We start from the raw sequence: 22,075 nt of genomic DNA on the forward strand, positions 1-22,075 counted from the left end.
CGGGGGCATGGCAGGTCTGGGTCGCTGCTGCTTCCAGCAACCGAGGCCGCCAAACCACTTCGGCCTCCTCCGAATCCCATCCGCCAGTCAATGCCGACTGGCGACTACGCGGAGGAGAGCCTTTTCAGTAGCAGCTCCGACCCTGTGGAACGACCTCCCCGTCGAGATTCGCACCCTCACCACCGTCCAGACCTTCCGCACAGCCCTTAAGACCTGGCTATCCCGTCAGGCCTGGGGATAAGTTTCTAATTCGCCCCACCCGTGTTGAGTGTTGAATGAAAGTTGTGTTTTTACTGTTTATTTTATTCACATATAGTTTATGTCTCTGTATTGCACCCCCCTTTTCCTATGAATGTAAGCCGCCCTGAGTCCCCTCAGGGAAAAGGGCGGCCTATAAATCCCAAATAAATGAAACGAAATGAAAAAAAATGAAAAAAATACCGGTTTGGCCCAACCAATAGGAACCAACCACCTGCTGTTACCCAAAGCTCTGGTAACATGTACAAGTTCAAAAATGTGATTGAACACGTTCCTGGTAATGTCAACCGATTGATATAATCACAAACAGAAATAAATATTTTCCCCCATAAAATTGAATGGGGAAAACGGGGGCAATCCTAGGAAAATAATTCTTTCCAACTCTGTAGATTTAAATATATTTTCTTCACTTTCTTTTGTGAACACCAGAAACTGTATGGATTAACTGTGGAAACCTTCCAGAATGTTTCCAAACAATTGGAAATAAAGTCTTTAAAAGCTGTACAGTCAACTGTTTACCTCAAGGAGAAAGGGAACATACAGTATCTGCACTCCCAATCTCTTCCTAAAGGAGAATTTAAGACAATCAAAAGCTTACCCTATTGTAAAGAAATAATTTTTGGTTCATTACAACTGAGTAATAAACTTTGCCTCTTGGATAACAACTATGAACTTTGCATCAACAATTTAAATAAGGAAGTCTTGATGTTAAACAAGCACTACAACTATAACATTCAAAAATGCATGAATTGTGAAGTACATAAAATGTTAACTTTTATTCTAGTGATTCGGATCTCCAGAGAAAGCTTCAGTTTTAAGCGAAACTTGTAAAAAGCAAGATCTATTCTGATCTTTTTGTGCCAGATTCACAGAAATGATAAGTTTCATGATTTTTGTGCCAAGTGCTAATGATTTTTGACCAATAGGAACAAACTCTTAGCAGCTGTCCTGTTTACAGATTTAATACCATGTTCACAGATGCTAAAGTTTCACCTTTCTGGCCCCTCAATTTTAATTGAGACAAAAAGAGACCAAATGTAAACACAAACTAAAGATGCAATTATGGACCGAAGAAAGGGAAACATTACTGAAGTGCCACACATCCAAATGCTTAATCTTGGTTCTAAATAAGCCAACCATTCCCAAGAAACCAAATGTAACAAAAAGCAATAGTCTACTTCACACAGTGACATCATACAACTTTAATCGCCTTCACGTGGGATGGAGAGAAGATTCTGATATGACCCCAAATCAGTCTCCAAACGAATTTCATTTCTTTTTCCAAATAGGTAGGGAAAAAATGGAAATAAGGTGATGGACTGGATTATGTTACTTCAAACAGGAAGTGCCGCAATCTATACTTCTGAACGTTCATTATGTTTAAAAAAAGCTAGAACAGATCGATGTGGTTAGAAAGTACACTGTCCTTTTTAATTACTGCTGGTTTCAGCCAATCAATCAAGAAGCTAAATCCTAACAAGGTTTGCTGCGTGCACCTGGTCCGTAACCAGAATGGCCTCTGCACAGCTCTATCCTGTGTCCCAGTTATGCCTTTCCTAGATTAGAAGGCCCTGCTCACTATCACTATGCTTTGGTCATTAATCTCCTCTTGTTTGAACTACAGCAATGCGCTCCACCTTTGGCTGCCCACGAAGACCGCTGAAAAACGTCCAGAAGGCAGAACTTTGGGCAATTTGGGACACTGCTTAATTGTTCTGCGTAAACTGCTGCTTTGAGAGCTGCACTGGCTTGCTCGTAGGTGTATTATCTCGTCCTCTGAAGCTTCTCGATGAAACAAAATGTTAAAAAGTTATATATTTATGTAGCTACTTACCAAACACATTCAAATTATATTAATGCAACCAAAATCTCTTTACAGTTCCTCAAGGCATGTCACAACTTTTGAGCACCCCTAATGTTTGGAAATTGAAAGTTGAAAAATTTGACATACCAGGCTAAAAAGGCACAGCAGTAACCTGAAGAGCCAGAAGGCAAAACAAACACTTCAGACAGCTTTGGAAGATAATAAGCTTGAGCAGATGGGACCTGATTCAGATAATGAGAGGATAGATTCTGGCAGGGCACCTAGCCCAAGAACATATCACTGGAACAAAGGTAAACAGCACACCTGCCTATGCCAGCACCTGTGGCTATATAAGAACAGCTTCGGGGCCAGTGGTGGGTTGCAGGCGATATGCCCTGGTATGGGTGTTCCAGTGCCTGCCAGGAGCACCGGGTACTGTTCCGGTATGGTGCTCCAGAGGGTCCACATGCACACCCGTGCTCCTTACTTGTTTTTAAACTCTTCAGCGCTTCTGCGCACGGCACATACAGCACCTGTGCAACACTCCGCCAAGCAGCTGGAGCATCGCGGAGGCGTTGGATGGTAAGCTGCATGCACATTCATGTGGAGGACACCGGAACCCACCACTGCTCGGGGCCCTTATACATCTGTAACTCTGGACCCATATTCCTCTCACTCTTGGCCCTTGCCTTGCACTCAGAACCTGTTTGATGTTCAGACCAGCTAATATAATTCTCTGATGCCAAGACCTTGGGCTATCGTGGATAATGCTTACAGCTCCACCTCTGCCTTTATCCTGCTATCACCAGGCGCAGGTTTGGGTGCAACTAAAGTTGCTGGATGTCACCATTAAAGCCCAACATGGCTTGAGACCGAGGTAATCTCTAGCACTGTGAAGAAAAGGCTCCCTTGGGGGTTCCTATCCCTACAGAATGGCATCTGCAACAGACCTTGTCAATCCCTGCCCCTTTCCTGGAATAGCATTTCTCTGGAGATCACATTGGGGCCCATTTTCTTGGCATGTTGAAAATACCTGTCTTCTTAGTGAGCCTTTTCAGTTATTAAATGTTGAAATTGCTCCTTCTGTAGAGGGAATATTTATTTAGGCTGTTCCTTCCAGACTTGGGGATATTTCTTTAGATATTTTAATCTTCTCTAGATATTTTAATCTGCAGGTATTTTAATTGTGTTATTCTCTGAGGGGCTCAGAATTCTAATAATAAATACATGAATTGTCTTTATAAAAGGTGTAAGGTCTTTGGCTAAAACCATTAATTAAGCAATTCTATGGTATGCCATCTGCATGCTCTGTTCAGTTTAATAGCACTACTGGCTTGCAGGATTCATTGCAAGTCGTGGAAAAGCTAAATAGAGAACAATTATACAGTCTGATTTTGACAAGGTCAACTAGTCAGCAGGGAGGGGAATGCAACCTCCACCCATTAGGATGAACATGGCCCGATCTGTGAAAGTGCAAAACTTGTCATGCAGATTCATGTTCATCCTATGAGACACAAACAGATCTGGAGCAGTCCTCAAATGGCTTAGCTCAAATTCCCATCTGTTCAGTTGTTTGCTTACATAAGTAAATGCTATCATTTTTTCTTTGCAAGGAGTGGCAGTAGGTGCTCTGCCACTGAGTCATCTTTGTTTTCAAACACAACAAATATGGTTGACTTGGTACAGGAATGCAACCTTTTGATTTACTGGTAGTTACTGAGCATTTTAGCTATGTGAAGGGCTAGGTTTAGTTTTCAAGCTCTGTTATTATGATAAAGCTCAGGCCCAGATCTTTTGTTGTTTCTTTATAGCAAGTTTATCTTTAAAAACTTGTTTACCTTAATTTCCTTGCAGATAAAAGTTGAGATGTTACTAAGAATTAACCTATATCGCTAACACCAGGGTTAAAAAACAACAACAACTATGATTGCTGGAATGTTAGGGTTCCTTTTACTATTAAGTTGCATTTTTATTTTTTAACAGGTTTTTAATCCACCTCTTTCATAAACAGTTGAAGGTGGCAAGCAAACCTAATATTCCTTCCTCTTTCTATTTTTCCCCTGGATAACATCCTGTGAGGTGGGTTGAACTGAGAGAGTAACTGGACAAAAGTCACCCAGCCAGCTTTTATGCCTAAAGCAAGAGATTAGAACTTAGTCTCCTGGTTTCTAGACACTCACATTATCCTGGGAGACACATACTCTTTCTTACTGCAGGATATCACTTCTTGAGTGCTGTACTTACCAAAAACCAGGGGCAAGAAATAAACATACCTGATATGAGCAAACTATGAACTGTGGTATCTATGTAAACCACAACATACCTTGTTCCCATTTCTAATTTGTTTTACAGATGAAAGAAAGGAATATTTTCACCACTTATTTGCCATTATTACAATTAAACTAAAACATGTCATACAAGTCCTTTGACCAAACATGTCGTTTTCTTTTCTTTTTTTTAACATCTGTACTTCTCAGCAATACATCATTTCACTGTTCTCAGGTTGAGAATCTGGCTAATCAACTAAAGCAAAGAGCCTAATCCTGACAGAATTTATTCTTACTAGAAGCTGCTCAGCCCTGAGCCAATTTTAGTTCATTCATCAATCATGGTTATTTCAGACCAATTAGTCTGAGCATCCAGGACTCCTCTGCATCATTTCTTTGGGCATTTCAATTAGACTTTTTTTTTACAAAGACAATATAGTAACTGAGTTACCATTTTCCTCTTAACAGTCAGTGACACTTTCTGCTTATAAAATCCTAGGTTTACCCCCCTTTACTTCTACTGAAGGAAGGACAGGTTGCATCCCACTTCAAGCCAATGTTGAAACATGGTGACAACCTCATTCATTTGCTTTCAGAGGCTGTATAGCAGCATTGATAACAACTAGGTCAGTTATAACCTACCTGTCTGATCACTACAAATCCCTGACAGACTTAATTTTGCACATTTTATAAACCATCATAAAAAGCAGGAAGCAACTAAAGATAGTCTTTGACATAAAAACCACAACTGAGACCAGAACTTCTGTTATATGCAAAGACTATCTTTAGTTGCTTCCTGCTTTTTTAAATGGTTTATAAACTGTGCAACTGTGTTATAAACTGTGTTTAACAAGATTAAGTGAGACACACCTGATTTTGGGATTTATGGCACACTTGTTAAAGAGAATCACTGAAGTTGTTAAGAGATTCACATGGCCATTAAACTGACTTCCCCTACTGACTTTGCTTGTCAAAATCTGGCTGGGAAGTTCGCAAACGGTGATCACAAGACTGCAGGGTGTTGCAACAGTCATAAATACATGCCAATTGCCAGGCACCTGAATTTTGATTATGTTACCTTGGGTATGCTGTGACAATCATAAGTGTGAGGGCCAGGTATAAGCTACTTTTTTTCTGGTGCTGTTCTAACTTTGAAATGGTCACTAATGAATCTATGGTTTATCATTTCTCCTAATTGCCACACTGCTATATCACTGAAAGAGGATTGGGGCCATTAATGTGCCAGTGAGGCCAGACTATGAATTACTGACAAGCAAAGTCAGTAGGGGAAGTCAGTTTAATGGCCATGTGAATCTCTTAACAACTTCAGTGGTTATATGGCCTGCAGCTGATTAAAATGCATTGGAGTTCAGGTGGAAAACAGCAATAGCAATAGCAGACTTATATACAGCTTCTGGATGCTTTATAGCCCCCTCCAAGCAGTTTACAGAGTCAGCCTCTTGCCCCCAACAATCTGGGTCCTCATTTTACCCACCTCGGAAGGATGAAGGATGAATCAACCTTGAGCCTGGTAAGATTTGAACTGCCAAATTGCAGGCAGCTTGGCTGTCAGCAGAAGTAGCCTTCAGTATTGCATTCTAACCATTGTGCCACCAGGGCTCTTCAATAAGAGCACCCTTGTAGAACAGAATGAAATTGTATTTCAATTGAGAAAGATCACGCTAAAAAAACAGTCAGGAAAAGTGACAGAGGCTGGATAACCCAAACATTGAAATTAAGTAAGGTGCTTTATTTCTTTCTCAACTATTTTGTACATGGAGGATGAAAACAAGGGATTTTAGCAGATAGACTTATATACCGCTTCATAGGGCTTTCAGCCCTCTCTAAGCGGTTTACAGAGTCAGCATATTGCCCCCACAGTCTGGGTCCTCATTTCACCCACCTCGGAAGGATGGAAGGCTGAGTCAACCTTGAGCCAGTGAGATTAGAACCGCTGAACTGCAGATAACAGTCAGCTGATGTGGCCTGCAGTGCTGCACCCTAACCACTGCGCCACCTCGGCTCTTGATATATTTTGATATATGCCAACCAAAGTAGTATGATAACATAGGGCAGTTACTGTCTGAGATTCCTTAATCAACACTCATCAACAAGCTGAATGACAAATCTATTTTATTCATATACTCCTCCTGCTGGGAGTACTTTGCTTCAAGTTTAAAGAATGGCTAAATCAATATGAAAAATTGATCTTGTTAAGTGCTAATATTTAATAGAACTGTGCAGGCTTACAAAATGATTCAGAATACCTCTGCTATTCATTAAAGGTTCCCACCTTTAGTTACACTTCTGTGCAAGCCTGAAAAAATCCACCACCCTACTTTAATTAAACAAATCTTTAAAATAGCAGATATTGATTGCAAGCCCTTAAAGTTATTCTTTCCCCAGGCTTGTACAGAAAAAAAAAGTCTTTTAATAAATAGAGGAGAGTAGTAGGCTGATGTTGAAGCTCTTCTTCCAAATCGTTTCCAAATCATGGAGAGTCCCCTAATATTTAATAAGTTGGGAGCACAAATCCAATCTAATGCTAATACTTTTAATACTGAACATATTAGAAAAACTGTCTTCAATTAACTTTTTAAATAACTGTTTTTGTGCAATCATTTTATAAGTAAACTGATTAATGGAGATTCACAACCCAAAAGAATCAACTGGATTTGAAAGTAAAAAAGCTGAATTGGAGCAGTCTGGTAGAAACACTGCTTGTCTGCAACATCTTCAATCTACAAAGCCTTTTCCCCAGGATTAGGGACTTGCCCTCCACCACAGTTGTAATGTGGGAAGTGATTTGGCTTCAGGAGCTCGTGTCCCTTCAAACCTGAAATGTTGCACAGCTCTATTATTGAGGACATTTGCACCCCTAAGATAAGTAACTACTAATCCTTTCAACTGTAAGCCATCCCCTTTCTTAAACCATGCTTACAAAACAACAATCCCCAACAATGGCTACATCTGGGCCAGGAGGCATCTTTCAAAAGCTAAACCTTTGTGAGGGGCATTCCGAAAAATGGGTGCCAGAATGAATATGGCAGACTACAAAATATTATATACCACAGGCAAAGTCAGTACTAGGACACACACACACACACACACAATTTTACTAAAAAAATATTGAAAAATAAAATAAAGACAGTACACATTTTAAAAGAGAAAAAGAAAAGTAAGAGGTGAAAAAAGGCAAGGTTTCTGGTCTTAACAACAGCTATACTTATATTTTATCGTAAGGTTACAATACAATTTTCTTCTCTCCATAGTCTACAATTATCTAATTATCAAATGCATACATCAGAACGCTTTGTTCCCTTTTTTCTTTCCAACAAAAAGTCCATAAGGGGTTTCCAGTCACTAATAAATGTAGTTATTAAATGCAAATCATTTTTAAAGAATAACATTGTGTTTTAGGTATGGTAAAGAAGAATGGCTGGAAATACAGATTATGCTCGAGGCGGAGGCTTCATTCGTTTTACAGTAATATGATTTGTATTCAAAAAAATCATTGAACACAATGATTGAGTGCCAAGAATTATGCATACTGTTGTGCTGCAGTGCCACTTTGGGGAGCCAAGATGCAGGCTGTCCTCGCAGGACAGCCCTTCATCATTTTTACCACTGAAGATGGTAAAAAGCCAATCAAGAATGGCAATCCAGATCAAAGGTTACCAAAACACAAGATTAAGATCAACAGAAATGAGGATGAAATGACTAATTTATCATCTCCCTTTATTATGGAACAACCGAGAGGGGCTATAAGGAAGAGTAGGCCACAGAAAGCGGCTTGTTTAGATGACATCCTTCTTGAACAGATAAAAGCAATTTGGATCGAAAGCAAGATAGTGGCTACTACAAATGTTTAACGAATGCTTGGAACAATGTCAGATTCCTAGTGTCTAGCGGAAGGCTATGATTGTAGCAGTTTTAAAAACAGGTAAAGAAGCCAATAACCCTAAGAAAAACCATGGAATTTGTCTCTTGTGCCATACCTACACAATCTTTGAAAGAATGATACAAAATCGCCTCGCTGTAGAACCCCCTCTTCTCATACTGCAACAGGCTGGATTGCACCCTGAAAAAGGTTGTACCACAGAGATCCTGAATTTAAACCCAGTTTATCAAAGATAGATTCCAAAAGGGCAACGGAACTGTATTCATAGACCTCACGGCTGCGGGATACTATCAATCTTAGAAGGCGGAAGCAGGAAGTTTGTGATATGACTAAAGATTTTAAATTTACAAATATCACCAGGAATCTGCTTCAGAACTGTATGTTTTTTGTGGCATTCCAGGGAAGTGCAAAGTAGATAGAAGGAATCAAAGGAACGGCTCGCCACAGGGTGATATAACAGGCTCCAACTGTTTTTCATATTTATATCAGGGATCCCTAACCCATGGCCCACTACCAGGCCATGGCCAATTTGGAACCAGGCCGCAGAAGTGTTGAGTGAGTGCACGTACACAGCTGCCCTTGTGCGAGTGGCGGGCCCTTGTGTGAGAGGTGAGTGCTCGTGCTCACGTGCAAAGCTCTAATCACACAAATGGAGTCACTGCCCACACAGAACCATTCCCTCCCCTCCCTCATGGCTGCCAAGCCAGAAAGGCTGGGGACTGCTGATTTACACCAATGATCAGCTGCTCCCTGAAGGTATTAACAACTATGTGCATGCTGATGATTGAGCAATGGCTGTACAGGGAGAAACTTTTGAGGAGGTCGAACAAAACTGGATCGACACTATAGTGGTAAACAGTGACCAGCAAAAACTCAGGTATGTGACTTCCATCTTTGAAATAAGCAGGCTGCTAGGAAGCTGCATATTATATGGAAAGGGATGTTATAGGAACATTGCTGCAGCCCTAAGTACTTAGAGGTCACTCTAGACAGGGCCCTAACATATAAGCAGCACTATACCACCACTACACTGGAGGTTAGTTAACAAAATAACATCCTCGAGAAATTCACTAATTGATGGAATACACCTGCCCAGTCTGGTATAAATCAGCACACACTGGGAAAGGACATATTGCTCTGAATGAAGCTAGCAGAATTATTATCTGATGTCTTAAAACTACCCCTTTAGATAAGATCTACCACCTAGTGCCATTGCCCTATCTGATGTTCACAGAGAAGGAGCAGCCTACAGAGAGAGGTTTAAAACATGTATATTTTGACAACACCCTCTCTATGGCCTACAACCAGTTCAATAGATTAAAATCCAGAAAAGCTTCCTTAGGTTAACAGAAGGCTTTGAAAGCATAGAGTGGCCCTATGGAAAGTAACAAAGGACCAACACTGGATAAAACCAATGGAAAAGCTGGCACCTAGTTCTGATAAAAGCTGGGAAGTATGGAAATCACTGAATACACTGTGCACAGATCCAAGATCTAGAGACACCCTGGACAAATGGGATTATCCGGTGTCTTTGCCCTTTGCGATTGTGGTGACATGCAAACACCACCACCATACCTGCTGTTTGTGTCCTGATCAGTGTACACTTGAGGATCTCATGGCAGCATGACAGAAAGCAATTGATGTTGCTAGTTGTGGGCAATATTTGTTTAACTTGTACATATTTTAATCTTGTATTTTATATTTTAAATGTTACATTGTATAGTATGCCTTATTTTAAATGTGATGCCTATGACGCGAATAAACAAACAATTTTTACCACATAGAACCTGGTGTAAATATCGGTAAAGGGGAGATTATGGAGGGGCACAATAGTTTCATGTTTAGTTTAGTTTGTATATGGACAAGGAAACACGAAGATCAGCTTTTTCTAATTTGTTGTTCTCTTGATATGTTGATCTACAGCTCAAATCATTCTAAACCAGTATAAATAGGAATTCTAGTTCAATAGAACTTGGATGCAAATGCAGGCCCAAAAAAAAAAACAAAAAAAACAACAACAACCCCACACCCCACACTACTTGTTTTTTTCCCTTTAGCCAAAGTGATAGCTTGCAGCTTTTTCTCACAGTCTTCTTCTCCAGAAAATCTGGACAAACAACATTATTAGGAGACATAATTGTATCTAGTAGAAAAACACTTAATTGCACCCAAGGTACAATGCAAATGCCACTTTAGCTTTCGAAACCAAGCTTCAACATTAAAGGAATCAAACATTCAAAATACAAACATTAAATATGCAAAAACAGTGTGGCTTTGGCTAAGTGTTTCTGCTAGGAACTTAATGATACAACTTCTGCTGAACACCAGACTGAATATTTGTACAAAGAACTGAAAGAACAAAGCCAGGAGCTTAGACTAGCTCCATACACAAATACTGTATGTACCCTTAATTCTTTTTAAAAGCACTGTATAGTATCAAGCATCTTCTGCATTAAGGGGGGGGGCAGGAACCCATCAGCTCACGAAAAAGTAAAAGAAGAAAACTGAAAACTACAATGTCAGCCCTTCAACAAACATACCTGTATTTACAGATTAAATATTTTTCAAAACAAGTCTGCACAACTGAATTTCTACAAATTGCAATGCTAGAAAGAATCATGAAGGGGAATCTTAATCCTTTGCAGTGCTAGACACATGAGGTATGCAGAAGTTGCATATTTCAGTATTTATTCCACCGAGCAAAGAGGTGTTTTTTAAAAAATAAGTTATATAGACATAAGTTGATGATAAAGAGGCAAGTACAGAACATTTCCCTACCCATATTTAAACTGATTCTGTCATAAAATTTAAGTACTATGAATCATGTGAAACCTAAAAACTAATTTAATATGAAATTATCTAGTAACATGATTAATCTCTATACTTACTCATAATTAATATATGAAGTCTTGAATGTGAATATCTCTCTGTCCTACCAGTCTCTTACCTAACTATTAAAAAGGACAAAAGGTAAGAAAATACCAATCCATGTACAACTACTTCTAGCTGTATCATTAAATCAGGGTGTATCAACACATGGCAGCTCTTTAAATTCTTAAGCTTTTAAAACTAAGTGAATGAGCAACCAAATTGAAAATGAGATTCCAGTTAAAGTAACTGGAAACTGATGTAAATTAGGACAAAAAAATCCTAACTTCACACACAGAAGTGAGTACATTCCTTCACATTTTGTAAATATTTAAGTATATCTTTTCATTTGGACATTATTACTTAGGGGTGTACTCACTTTTATTGCCAGCAGTTTAGACATTAATAGCTGTCTGTTGCATTATTTTGAGGGGACAGCACATTTACACTGTTATACAAGCTGTATACTCACTGCTTAACATTGTAGCCAAGTGTCATTTCTTCTGTGGTGTCACATGAAAAGATATTGTTTGGGGCCTGCACCATCACTTAGTAAGGATGCAGGATAAAGTACAGGAAAGTTTAAATGCCTTCCATTAGAAGAAAACCAAGTCTAAATGCCTTCCTTTAGGAAAAAATACTAGTAAATTGTGGGATTCTTTAGCTTAGAAAAAAGCTAACTACAGTAGTATGTTATTAATGTGTATAAAAATCATGACTACTATGGAAAAGGTTGACAGGAAGAACGCTTTCTTTTTCAAAATACTAGAACCAAGGTCATGCAATGCAGGAGTTTTAGAATAGACAAAATCCTTCTTTAACATATATGACTAGTTGTTAAATTTATTACCAAACATTTATTATTTACTTATTATAAAAGCTAATATCCTGATTTTATACAGGACAGCATAACTAATGCTCCCATCCCTTATCTGTTCCCACAACAACAGCCCTGTGAGATATGTGGGCTGAAGCAGTGCCACTGGCGCAAAGTTACTACGTGAGCCGAGTGTTGCTGAAATAAAGAACACAGGTCTCCAGCCACTCCTAGGCCCTTGCGTAAACCCCAACTTTACTTTGGCTTCAAATGTTAATCAACTTTTTGTTTTAACCATTAGTCAGGTCAATCAAGGATTTATTGTAACAGTTTAAGAGAACATCCCCTACTTCAGTTCAATTACTTCAACGGTTCCTAATTAGTCATTGTGCAAAAAAAAAAGGAAAAAAAAGTAGGCCAAGTAAATGGCCATTCCACCCATTTTTACACAAGTGTATTTTATATATACGACATGTGTTCAAGATAATTGGATTTGTATATACATATTGTATGTTTTATGCTTCTTTAATAATATAGTAAAAGGAAATTTATCCAAGAATATTTGAACTTGGATATAAATTAAAGTTGAACCTTAATCCCATTCAGCACCCAGTGTTACATTTCTTAGTTTTTTTTTATGTGAAGGAAGGTTGTAGTTGGCAATATGAAAATATGGCACTGTGCCAGATTTTCCATGTTAGTAGGGTCTGGATTCTCCATCTTTTGCTAGGTTTCCATTAGAGAAGGGTTGTGTATGTATTTAAAACTGTCTTTAATGTATTTTAGCTATATACACTATAGTTTTGTTTCCCAACTCAGTACAGTAGGAAATCTAATTGTAGATTTTCTTGTCAAGCCTGTCAGAATTGGCTTCAGGAAGTGAGAGAAATGGATTTAAGGAATACAGGTTACAAGTTCCTATATTAACTAAAGAACATAGATACGTGGTAAAGAGAAATGTTTGAACTCTCCCCAATTATTCCAAGGTAACGGGAATTATGTGTCATCCCCATTTTTACACCCACCCCCGAAAATAACAGATCCTGAAGGTTTAGGGAAGTGAGGATATAATGATTAAATCACTTAGTACTATAGACATGCTTGAACATTTCTTAATTTTATTAAATTTTGGAACACAGAAGAGCAACTACTACTTTCAATGGAAATTAGAGAAGGGATATTTAAATGAACCATTAAAAGTTGCTCTAATGTGCAAATTTGGGCCACGTGGCAAGCTACAAACCCAAAATATAAGATATATATGTCTGGCCTTCAGTTTGCCTTTTAGGCTTAAATACAGAAGGAAAAGTTCAAGGCTGCATGAATGCAAAAGGATACAGAAGAGTTTGAAAAAAATATTTTTGAAAAAAACCACAGCTTTTATATTCTATTTTTATATTTTAAACAGTAAGTTTCTAGACCTTGTGATAAGATTTCTGAAATCTTTTAATTGTTTTTTTCTCTTATTCTTGATTTGTTAGAATTACGTAAATAAAAGTTTAATTTTAAATATACCATAACCTTTAAGCCCAGAAAATATGGAATTAATAGGGGCTAGAGAATTTCACTTCTCATTAAGAAACTGGACTATTTCAACCCCCCCAAATAAAGTTTTTCTAAAAAAATAACAAATAAGTAGTCATATTGCTTTTAACTTGAAAACCTGATACCGGTGCTGTGAAAAAAAATCAGAGTATTCATTAATCCAAAATTATTAATGAGGAAGTCTATCAACAGCTTTGTCAAGAGATTTCAAAACCAAAAACCACTTTGATAAATAGCATACTACAAAACACAATTCTTCAAAAAATAATGTAATTATTCTTTGTGGAGGAAGCAATAACTTAAGGCAGGCAATATTTAATGATCAACTCTAAAGTTCTCAAGTGCAGTTGGAGAACATGATGTTTAAGTATTCTCCAAAATGAATGCAAAGTAGGAATTAAAACAAACAAAATAGGCTTTCCAAACAGAATTTATTTTCATAGTCAAATCTCTTTCAAAAAACAGCACCAGGTTTGAGTGCCAAGAGTTAGTTTTAGGGAACAATGACACAAATCTATTACATCATTCTTAATCTTCAATGTGGAGTCTTTGCAACATAAGTATACTTTATACAGGTAGTCCTCAACTTACAACTACAATTGAGCCCAAAATTGCTGTTGCTAAATGAAACAATTGTTAAGTGAGTTTTGCCTCATTTTATGACCTTTCTTGCCATAGTTGTTAAGTGAACCACCAGAGTTTTGAGTGAGTAACAGGGTTGTGAATTGAATCTTTGACTTTGCTTATCAGAAGGTCGCAAAAGGGGATCACACCACCCCAAAGACACAGCAACCGTCATAAATGTGAGTCCATTACCCAGTTGCCAAATTTCTGAATTTTGTTCACATGGGGATGCTGCAACTGTCATGTGAAAAACGGTCACAAGCCCCTTTTTTCAATGCCATTGTAACTTTGGTCACTAAAGAACTGTTGTAAGTCGAGGACTACTTGTAGTTATTTTAAAGAGTACATCTTTACGCTACTCTGAATGTTAAAGACATTTCAAAAATAAGTTGATAGCTGTCCTACATTTGTCCCATGTTATAATTATCTATTTAAAATTATGCATACCCTCCATTGCTAAATTAAAACTTGTCGTAATGAGTGCGGTAGGGATCATCTGCATTAATACTGATAACTAGTTATAGAATTATGAGTGGTCTTTAAGGAGTAAAACTGCAGGCCGAAAACAAACAATCTGAGAAATTTTTCAGTTTCCAAACTGAGCACTGAATTTGGCCCTTAAATGATATGCCATCAACCATTCTCTGCAAAATCGATAGGCCCATAATAAAATGGGTGAGATCAAACTTTACTGAAATAATATTAACAGGATTGAATTTACTGAATATATGGGTAGTAGTGTGTGCTGTGTGCCGTCAGTGTTGTCTCCTAGCAACTGACTGAACTACTTGCTGAGGTTTTCTTGGCAAGGCTTTTCTGAAATGATTTGCCATTGCTTACATCCTAGGGCTGAGAAGAGTGGGACTGGCCCAAGGTCACCCAGCTGAGTTTTTTTTGACCCAGTTGGTTTCTTGGTTTGTAGCCTAATGCTACAAACTACTATTGGTGTTACAAATGACTACTACACCAAACTGGCTTTTCTACAAAGAGTAACTCACATTAAAAATTTGGTGGCAACTTCTACAGGGACTTAGCCAAGCCTTTGTGGATGGTGTGGCTGTGACTGGGAAGCCTTACACTTCAGAAAACTTTACAAGCCAGCACCTTTCTGTTTCCAATTCTAATTACAGTTTTATAAATATTAGAAGGCTGAGAATATTTTCCCCCTTCATTTTAAAAATTCTATTTGTAGAATTCACCACAAATAAGCCACTGGATTCCAAAACTGTAGAGTTTGATGCATAACACAAGAATTCATAATTGAAGCTCAGACTATAACACCTGTAATATAATGCAAGCTTCCTGAACCTCATATTCTCAATATAGATTGGATTTCTCATAAAGCAATTCTTATCCAGACTGGTAGGTTTGGGAAATTGCTATGAAGTAAGCAAGAAAAAGAATGAATGACAACACACTGAACTTCATCCCTACATTCACAAAAGCAACAGAACTAGTAGCCATATCTGTGCAATTTATCCAAATAAGGGGGAAAAGTATACTGCAATGAAAGAAAAATCCTAAATTCTAGTGAAAATGTGAAATGAGAAGCTCCAATAACTTTACATTTGCTTAATTGTGTGAATATTTAGCTATCTGCTTAATAAATATCAAATACTCTAATCAATAATATAAATTAAATAAGTATCTTCCTGCCCACACCCCATTTTGTTCTGAAAGGCAACTTTATTCTTTATCCTTATCCATGCAAAGTCTGCAGAATAATGGAGGGGTGCCTAGTCTTTCAACCACCCTACTTCAAACATTTTCAGGAAAACAGTTTGACCTTCTGAAAACAACACACAATGATACTTTCATGGGTCAGTAATTCTTTAGCATTAAGAGATGTTTCCAGTCATTAGAAGTTTATTCTTATTTTAATTCTCTAGCATCAGTTTGAGTTCTAATTTAGCATCATAGAACAAAAATTTAGGATGTCCAAAACTGTCCATTCAGAAATTACCCTGAGATCAATGGCTCTTTTGACTCAATGTGCATGCATTATTCCCCTACTTCATTTAAACTGTTTCTTGCATTTTCTTATTTTTTTCCCCAGTGGTAGGTTCCGGATCCCGTTGCAACCATTACAGTGCAACGGGGCCCGGCATCCACCACATGAATGCGTGCAGCACACGGACGTACGTACTGCCCGCAATGCCTCTGCGACGCTCCAGCTGCTCGGTGGAGCATCCTACAGGCGCTGTACAATCCACTCAAATACCGGTAAGGAGAGTGGGTGGGCCCTCCGGAACACCGTATTGGAATGGTACCTGGTACTCCCAGCAGGCACCGGTATGCCCGTACCAGGCTGTACTTCCTGCAACCCACCACTGTTCCCCCCCCCTTTGTCTGTGCGATATCAATGATCTCTTAATGGTTTAATCATATCGTATTACACTATACAATCATAAAGACCTGAAGGGGAAAAAAGTCCTCATATGATTCATTAACATTTTGCAGAGCCAATCACTTGGCATATGGGAGAACACAACTCCATAAGACCCTACAGACATAATATATTTTAGACACTCTGTTCTTCATTCAATCTTCTTTACTCTGATGATCCTAGTGTTATGAGTTTGACTCCAAGGGATTTGCCAAGTAGGGATTCTGAAAGTTGTTAATTCCCATACATTTGGAATGTAACTAATTAATGAAGGCTACAGCAGATCCTAGAGCAGGGATCTCCAACTTTGACAACTTTAAGCTTGGAGGACTTCAACTCCCAGAATTCCCCAGCCAGAAAAGCAAAGCTGGGTGAGGAACTCTGGGAGTTGAAGCCCTCCAGGCTTAAAATTGCCACAGTTGGAGACCCCTGTCCTAGAGGACCTGTTTTTTCAATTTCTCGCATCCACCATTCACTCAAATCCTTTTCAAATATTCACATATGACATGCAAATGTATAGAAGCTGCTGCCTTATGGCCTTATTCCATATAGCTGAATGTGTGTCACAATGTTACAGCCTTAAAATTCCTTCCATATATTTCATCCAACTAGGAAGGTGCATGATAGTTAGTCTAGCCATCTATCCAGATTACTACATTCACTACCAAATGAATTTTGAGGCTCCACAAATAAATTGAGGATTGGCCACACAGTGCACATGGTTGCCATAACATATTGTATGTGGTCTCTCCATCAAATTATATTGATAAGATCCTAAACATGTATGAACATGTTTAAACATTTTCATTGAAGTGGCAAAAATCTCATGGATAAGCAAAATGGGAAAATTGCCACATTGCCACAAGCTCCTAGTTCAAAATGGGATCTATTAGATTTTCTACATACAATACTGTACCTAATAATGCTAGATGACTATCTTTTCACATAGCGATAAATAGAACATAGTGATAGTCAGTTGCCATTCATAGCGTGAATGACCATCTAAATCCAACTTGAACATTCTCAGTAAAAAAAAATACAGCGCAGTGAAGAAACATATAGTGTCGTGACTGAAAATTCTTGGCAGAATTTTCTTTTAAAAATACACCAGATATATCTCTTCACCATACTTCTGAAGGCAGGCCCCTTCAACTTTTGACAGATTTATGTCACCTTAAAAGAAAAAATGTTTTTAAAAAATTGTTATTTCTTCATGTGAAAAAATTAAGAATTAGAAATGCAGGTTTTTTAGCTCATTTCTTCATGTCCAACCTTCAGTACGCTTGTTCTTTATGTTCCAATTTATTCCTTCAGAAAAGAAAACTTTGTTTAAAATAACAATTTAAAATGAATAATGTACATGGAAATCAACAACGTGCACTATGACAGGGATGTCAAACTCCCGGCCCATGGGCTGGATGTGTCACATGACGCTGCGAGTTTGACACCCCTGCACTAGAAGAACCTCCTACTTACCAGTGGCATTGGCTATGGTGAGAGGGAGCCCTTGCAGCTGATGAACTTGGATGCCAGATCCCAGGGCACCAAGGTTGATGGTCTGAAGGCCCGGTACAGAGGATAGCTGAGCGGCATTTACAGTGACCGTGCCACTGGGCAGCGAGGCAGAAGCTATTGGTGTGAGTGTTGTGCTGGTGCCTGTCTGCCCCAGGGACACCCCCTGCACGGGAGCCAAAGCGATTGTCTGAGCTTGCGGATTCTGGACCTGAAGATTTTGAAGCTGAATAGTTTGCCAGCTGACTTGTCCATTTGGCCCTACAGTGGGCGTTCGAATAAAGATTGGACCAGCATTGGAGAGTGCCTGGATCTGCAGGTTCTGCAGGGCATCTTGAGGAGCAAAGGTCTGGCTGCCTTGTCCTCCTTGAACAAGTTGGGGCTGCACTAGGATCTGCTGGTGCTGGTGGTTTTGATCAATATCTTTCTGTTGTCCTTGTTGGACTGCAACTTGCACAGCATCGGCATTCTGAGTGCTGTTTGTCCTCTGCACCTGAACATTTGTTCCCAGACTGCCACTAGTGGAAAAATTCATGATGCCCAAATTACTGGTGGTGGTAGTGGCACTGTAGTTGTTAGCATTGGTGAAAAAAGAGGCAGTACTGGTTTGAGTCGCAGCCACGCTGGAGGAACTGATTGATGTGACAGAAACTGGCTGAGAGCTATTCTCTGGAGAGCTAGAATTGCTTAGAGTAACTGACTGGGAAGTGGGGGCCAAACTGGCAGCAATGCTGTTGACAGGCAATAAGGTGATATTGCCGTTCAAAGCCAGTGGTACATTAGTGACATACTGGGTTTGCCCTGAGAGAGCATTTACTCCCTGAATGGGGACAGCCTGCTGCAAAAGATTTGGCATGGCAGCCAAGATATTGCCTGTGCCAGACCTGTTTGTAATAAGCTGCTGGTTAGTTCCTGGAATTATCTGCAGTTGGCCAGAGGAATCTTGCTGGACACTAAGTTGAGTGGGAGCAGTGGCAAACTGCAACTGTTGACCATCCACAGTTTGAAACTGGGGGATCACCTGATACTGAATATTCGGCAACATTCCTGATAAGCCCGTCAGAACTTGTTGGTTCTGCATATTTGAGGTGGTAACCACATACTGCCCTGTGGTGGCAGCTCGGTTTTTGGATGATGAATCATTGTCTTCATTGCAGTTATTCCCCAGATCTTTAGGAGAATCAGTTCCAGAAGTAGTGGAAATTATTTGCCAGCCATTTGCACCTTGGGAGATTTGAGTTGCAGAAGCAAGGTCCAATTCACTTGAGCCTCCCTGTTGCACCTGTAAACCATCAGAGTTGTCATTGGGAGATTCAATCCTGCTGCATGTGGCTGCTAGCAGGGCCAGAGGAGAAGGCTGAGACTCCTGTCAGGAAATAAAGAGCAAGACAGGAGGAGTCAAGTATCTGGCCATCCCAAATGACAGTGTAAAACAGCAATTGGAAAGGAGCACAAGAAGGAAGCTTATTAATAGATGATTTGCCAATCTCCTAAAGCACTGACTGTACACACTGGTCTAACCAACATAAGACATCAACAACCAACTTCTAATATAATAAACACCCATCATCACTCAGGTTAGACTATTTTACTTAGAAATAATCACTTTGAACTTGAATTAAACAATTTTACACTCCAACAATTTTTCATGAGAAAGTAGAAATTCCAACACTCACAGAAATACTAACAAAATTTTGATGAATCTTTAACTTCCAGATGTTGTGAATGCTTCCAACAGTGGAAGTTTTTAAGAAGGGATTACCATTTGTCTGAAGCGGTATAAAGTCTCCTGCCTGAGCATGGGGTTGGATTAGAAGACCTCCAAATCCCTTCCAACTATGTTATTCTGTTAACCTAACCTGTCTTAAATTTACTCATCCCCCAACTGTAAGATTATTATCATCACTTTTTCTACTGTGACTTTAATTATACAGGATTACAAAAACACTGGAAGATTTTTTTTAACTGCAAAAATGAGGAATCAACCTTTTTCAAAGAAAAAGAAGAGAATGTTCCATCACCACACATATTAAAAACTAGGTAAGGTATCTTTCTATTGCAAATTGAGATCTTTCCCCCTTCCCAACACATTTCTCCTCAGAACTCTTACTTACATGGGCCTCACAGTTTCCTCCATCATTACTGCAGCCTTCATCTACCTTCTCAGTCTTGATAACAACCATGTCTTCTGAAATATCATGATCTGCATGGAAATTAGAGGATAAGAAAGAAAAAATAATAATAACTAAGAGTTAAATAAATTATATAAAGCATGTAGTTATTTCAAGAGGAAGCAGAAAGACACAGATTATTTAAAAATTTAGCATTAGCATTAGATCCTCCCATGCTATGTAGCATACAGGGAGTCCTCGACTTACAACAGTTCACTTACTGACCAATGTTACAACGGCACTGAAAAAAGTGACATAACCATTTTTCACACTTATGTCCACTGCAGTATCCCCATGGTCATGTGATTTACATTCAAATGCTTGACAACTGACTCACATTTATGACAGTTGCAGTGCCCCAGGGTCATGTGATCACCTTTTGCAATCTCCTTACAAGCAAAGTCAATGGGGAAGTTTTTTTCACTTAATAACTGTTACTAATTGAACAACTTAGTGATTCACTTAACAAACATGGCAAGAAGTCATAAAATGGGGCTCACTTCACAAATTTGTTGCTTAGCAACATACATTTTGGGCTCAGTTGGGGTAGTAAGTTGAGGACTAAGTATTGGGCAGCAAGAGATCTTCAGCATTTTTTATTTAAAAATACAGATTTAAAAATGAAGATCTTCAGCAGACATTAAACAAAGTGGCACACTTAACACAAAGTAAAGCATTGTGACTATAGATTATGCATTTAGTGATATACTTTGCAATACACTCACACAAAAACCATTGAGGATGTTTCTTTAAAGTCATCTGGCACCATAATGAACTACACCATAGTTAAGGTCTAAGAGGAAATGTGGTCAAGAGAACACAGAAATATAAAGTGTCAATAAAGACAGGGTAATCCAGTGAACAATTCAAATGTAACTACAAAAATCCTATGCTCACATTTTTAATAAACAGTAAACAAGCCAAGCCATCTTACATGACTGTTTAAAGAATGAGAAAGGATATGATATACTACTTCCCAATCTCTTTGAATAAAGGTACAACAAATAACTATGATTAAAATTTAAAGAGCAACTTTGCATTAGCATCCCGGATAAACTGTACACACTCACTCATCAACAAGCAAAATAAAATGGGGCAACGTGATCATGAAGAATTGCTGTTGACCCAGAATAAAATATCCAGAGGGGCTTCTTATGACCAAATCAGCTTTTGCTATTGATTGCTGCAGTTGCACATACACAACATTCATAAAAAGAAAACATCCCAGGACAAGGTCGGAATCAAAATTGCTAGGTGGATATCGGTATTGCGTCATATTCACAGCCTTCTGCCTCACCCCGCACTGCCTTGGCCACTTCCTCATGCCAATGATGCAAAAACCAACCGGATTTCAAGCCTCGGAAATTCATCTTAAATAAATACCAGAGATCTGTTTACAATTTTTTTTTCAGCTTCCCCTTAACAAGAGTCTTAAGGCGGCTGGACATCTTAAAAAAAAACCTCTCTGTCATGAAAATACTCAAAGGGTTGCTATTATTTTTTTTAAAAAAAAAAAAACCAAGACCCAAAACAGCTCCATCACTTCATCCTAAACTCCATGGCTGCAGGGCAGAGCAGCCTATTGAGAGGGGCTCTCTGGGTAAAAAAAAAGGCAGAAATGCAAAAGGCATCTCTGGACGGCTGGGAGGAAAAGGGGAAGTAGTGGCATGAGTCACTCCCAAGGGGCGTGGGAGTATGCAAACTTCTGACTTGCAGCTGGTTCAATACGGAGTTCTGCACTCAGTGTACACAAAGCAAAAGCCTGCCAAACCTAACGATTTCCGACTTTAAAATTCCTCGCCCAGCGAAAGGCTTTTTTTTTTAAAGCAGCTCAGCCAATGTTAACAGCAATAATAATTTAAAAAACACACGCACACACGACGACGCCTCCCTTTGCGTGGGAATCTGAGAGTGGGAGTAAA

The 22,075-nt window shown here is 38.9% G+C and overlaps 1 protein-coding gene across 4 annotated transcripts in view; it reads right to left on the reverse strand.

Annotated features, from left to right (window-relative positions):
* The window catches only part of SP1 (Sp1 transcription factor), a 36,021-nt gene that overhangs the window by 12,997 nt on the left and 949 nt on the right, over positions 1-22,075 (reverse strand). For 3 of the 4 annotated variants that reach the window (XM_087710513.1, XM_014071251.2, XM_087710515.1), the window contains exons 2-3: positions 20,097-20,185; positions 17,947-19,348 (exon numbers count right to left, since the gene is read on the reverse strand). In XM_087710513.1, coding sequence (XP_087566639.1) covers positions 17,947-19,348; positions 20,097-20,185 — 1,491 coding nt within the window. Of the gene's footprint in view, positions 1-17,946; positions 19,349-20,096; positions 20,186-20,878; positions 21,726-22,075 lie in introns of those variants that run through there. The other variant, XM_087710512.1, reaches the window with a different exon arrangement.

The sequence above is a fragment of the Thamnophis sirtalis genome, unplaced genomic scaffold (genome assembly GCF_051295495.1).
Source record: "Thamnophis sirtalis isolate CommonGarterSnake01/CBP01778 unplaced genomic scaffold, rThaSir2_p1.2 scaffold_3, whole genome shotgun sequence".
NCBI lineage: Eukaryota > Metazoa > Chordata > Lepidosauria > Squamata > Natricidae > Thamnophis > Thamnophis sirtalis.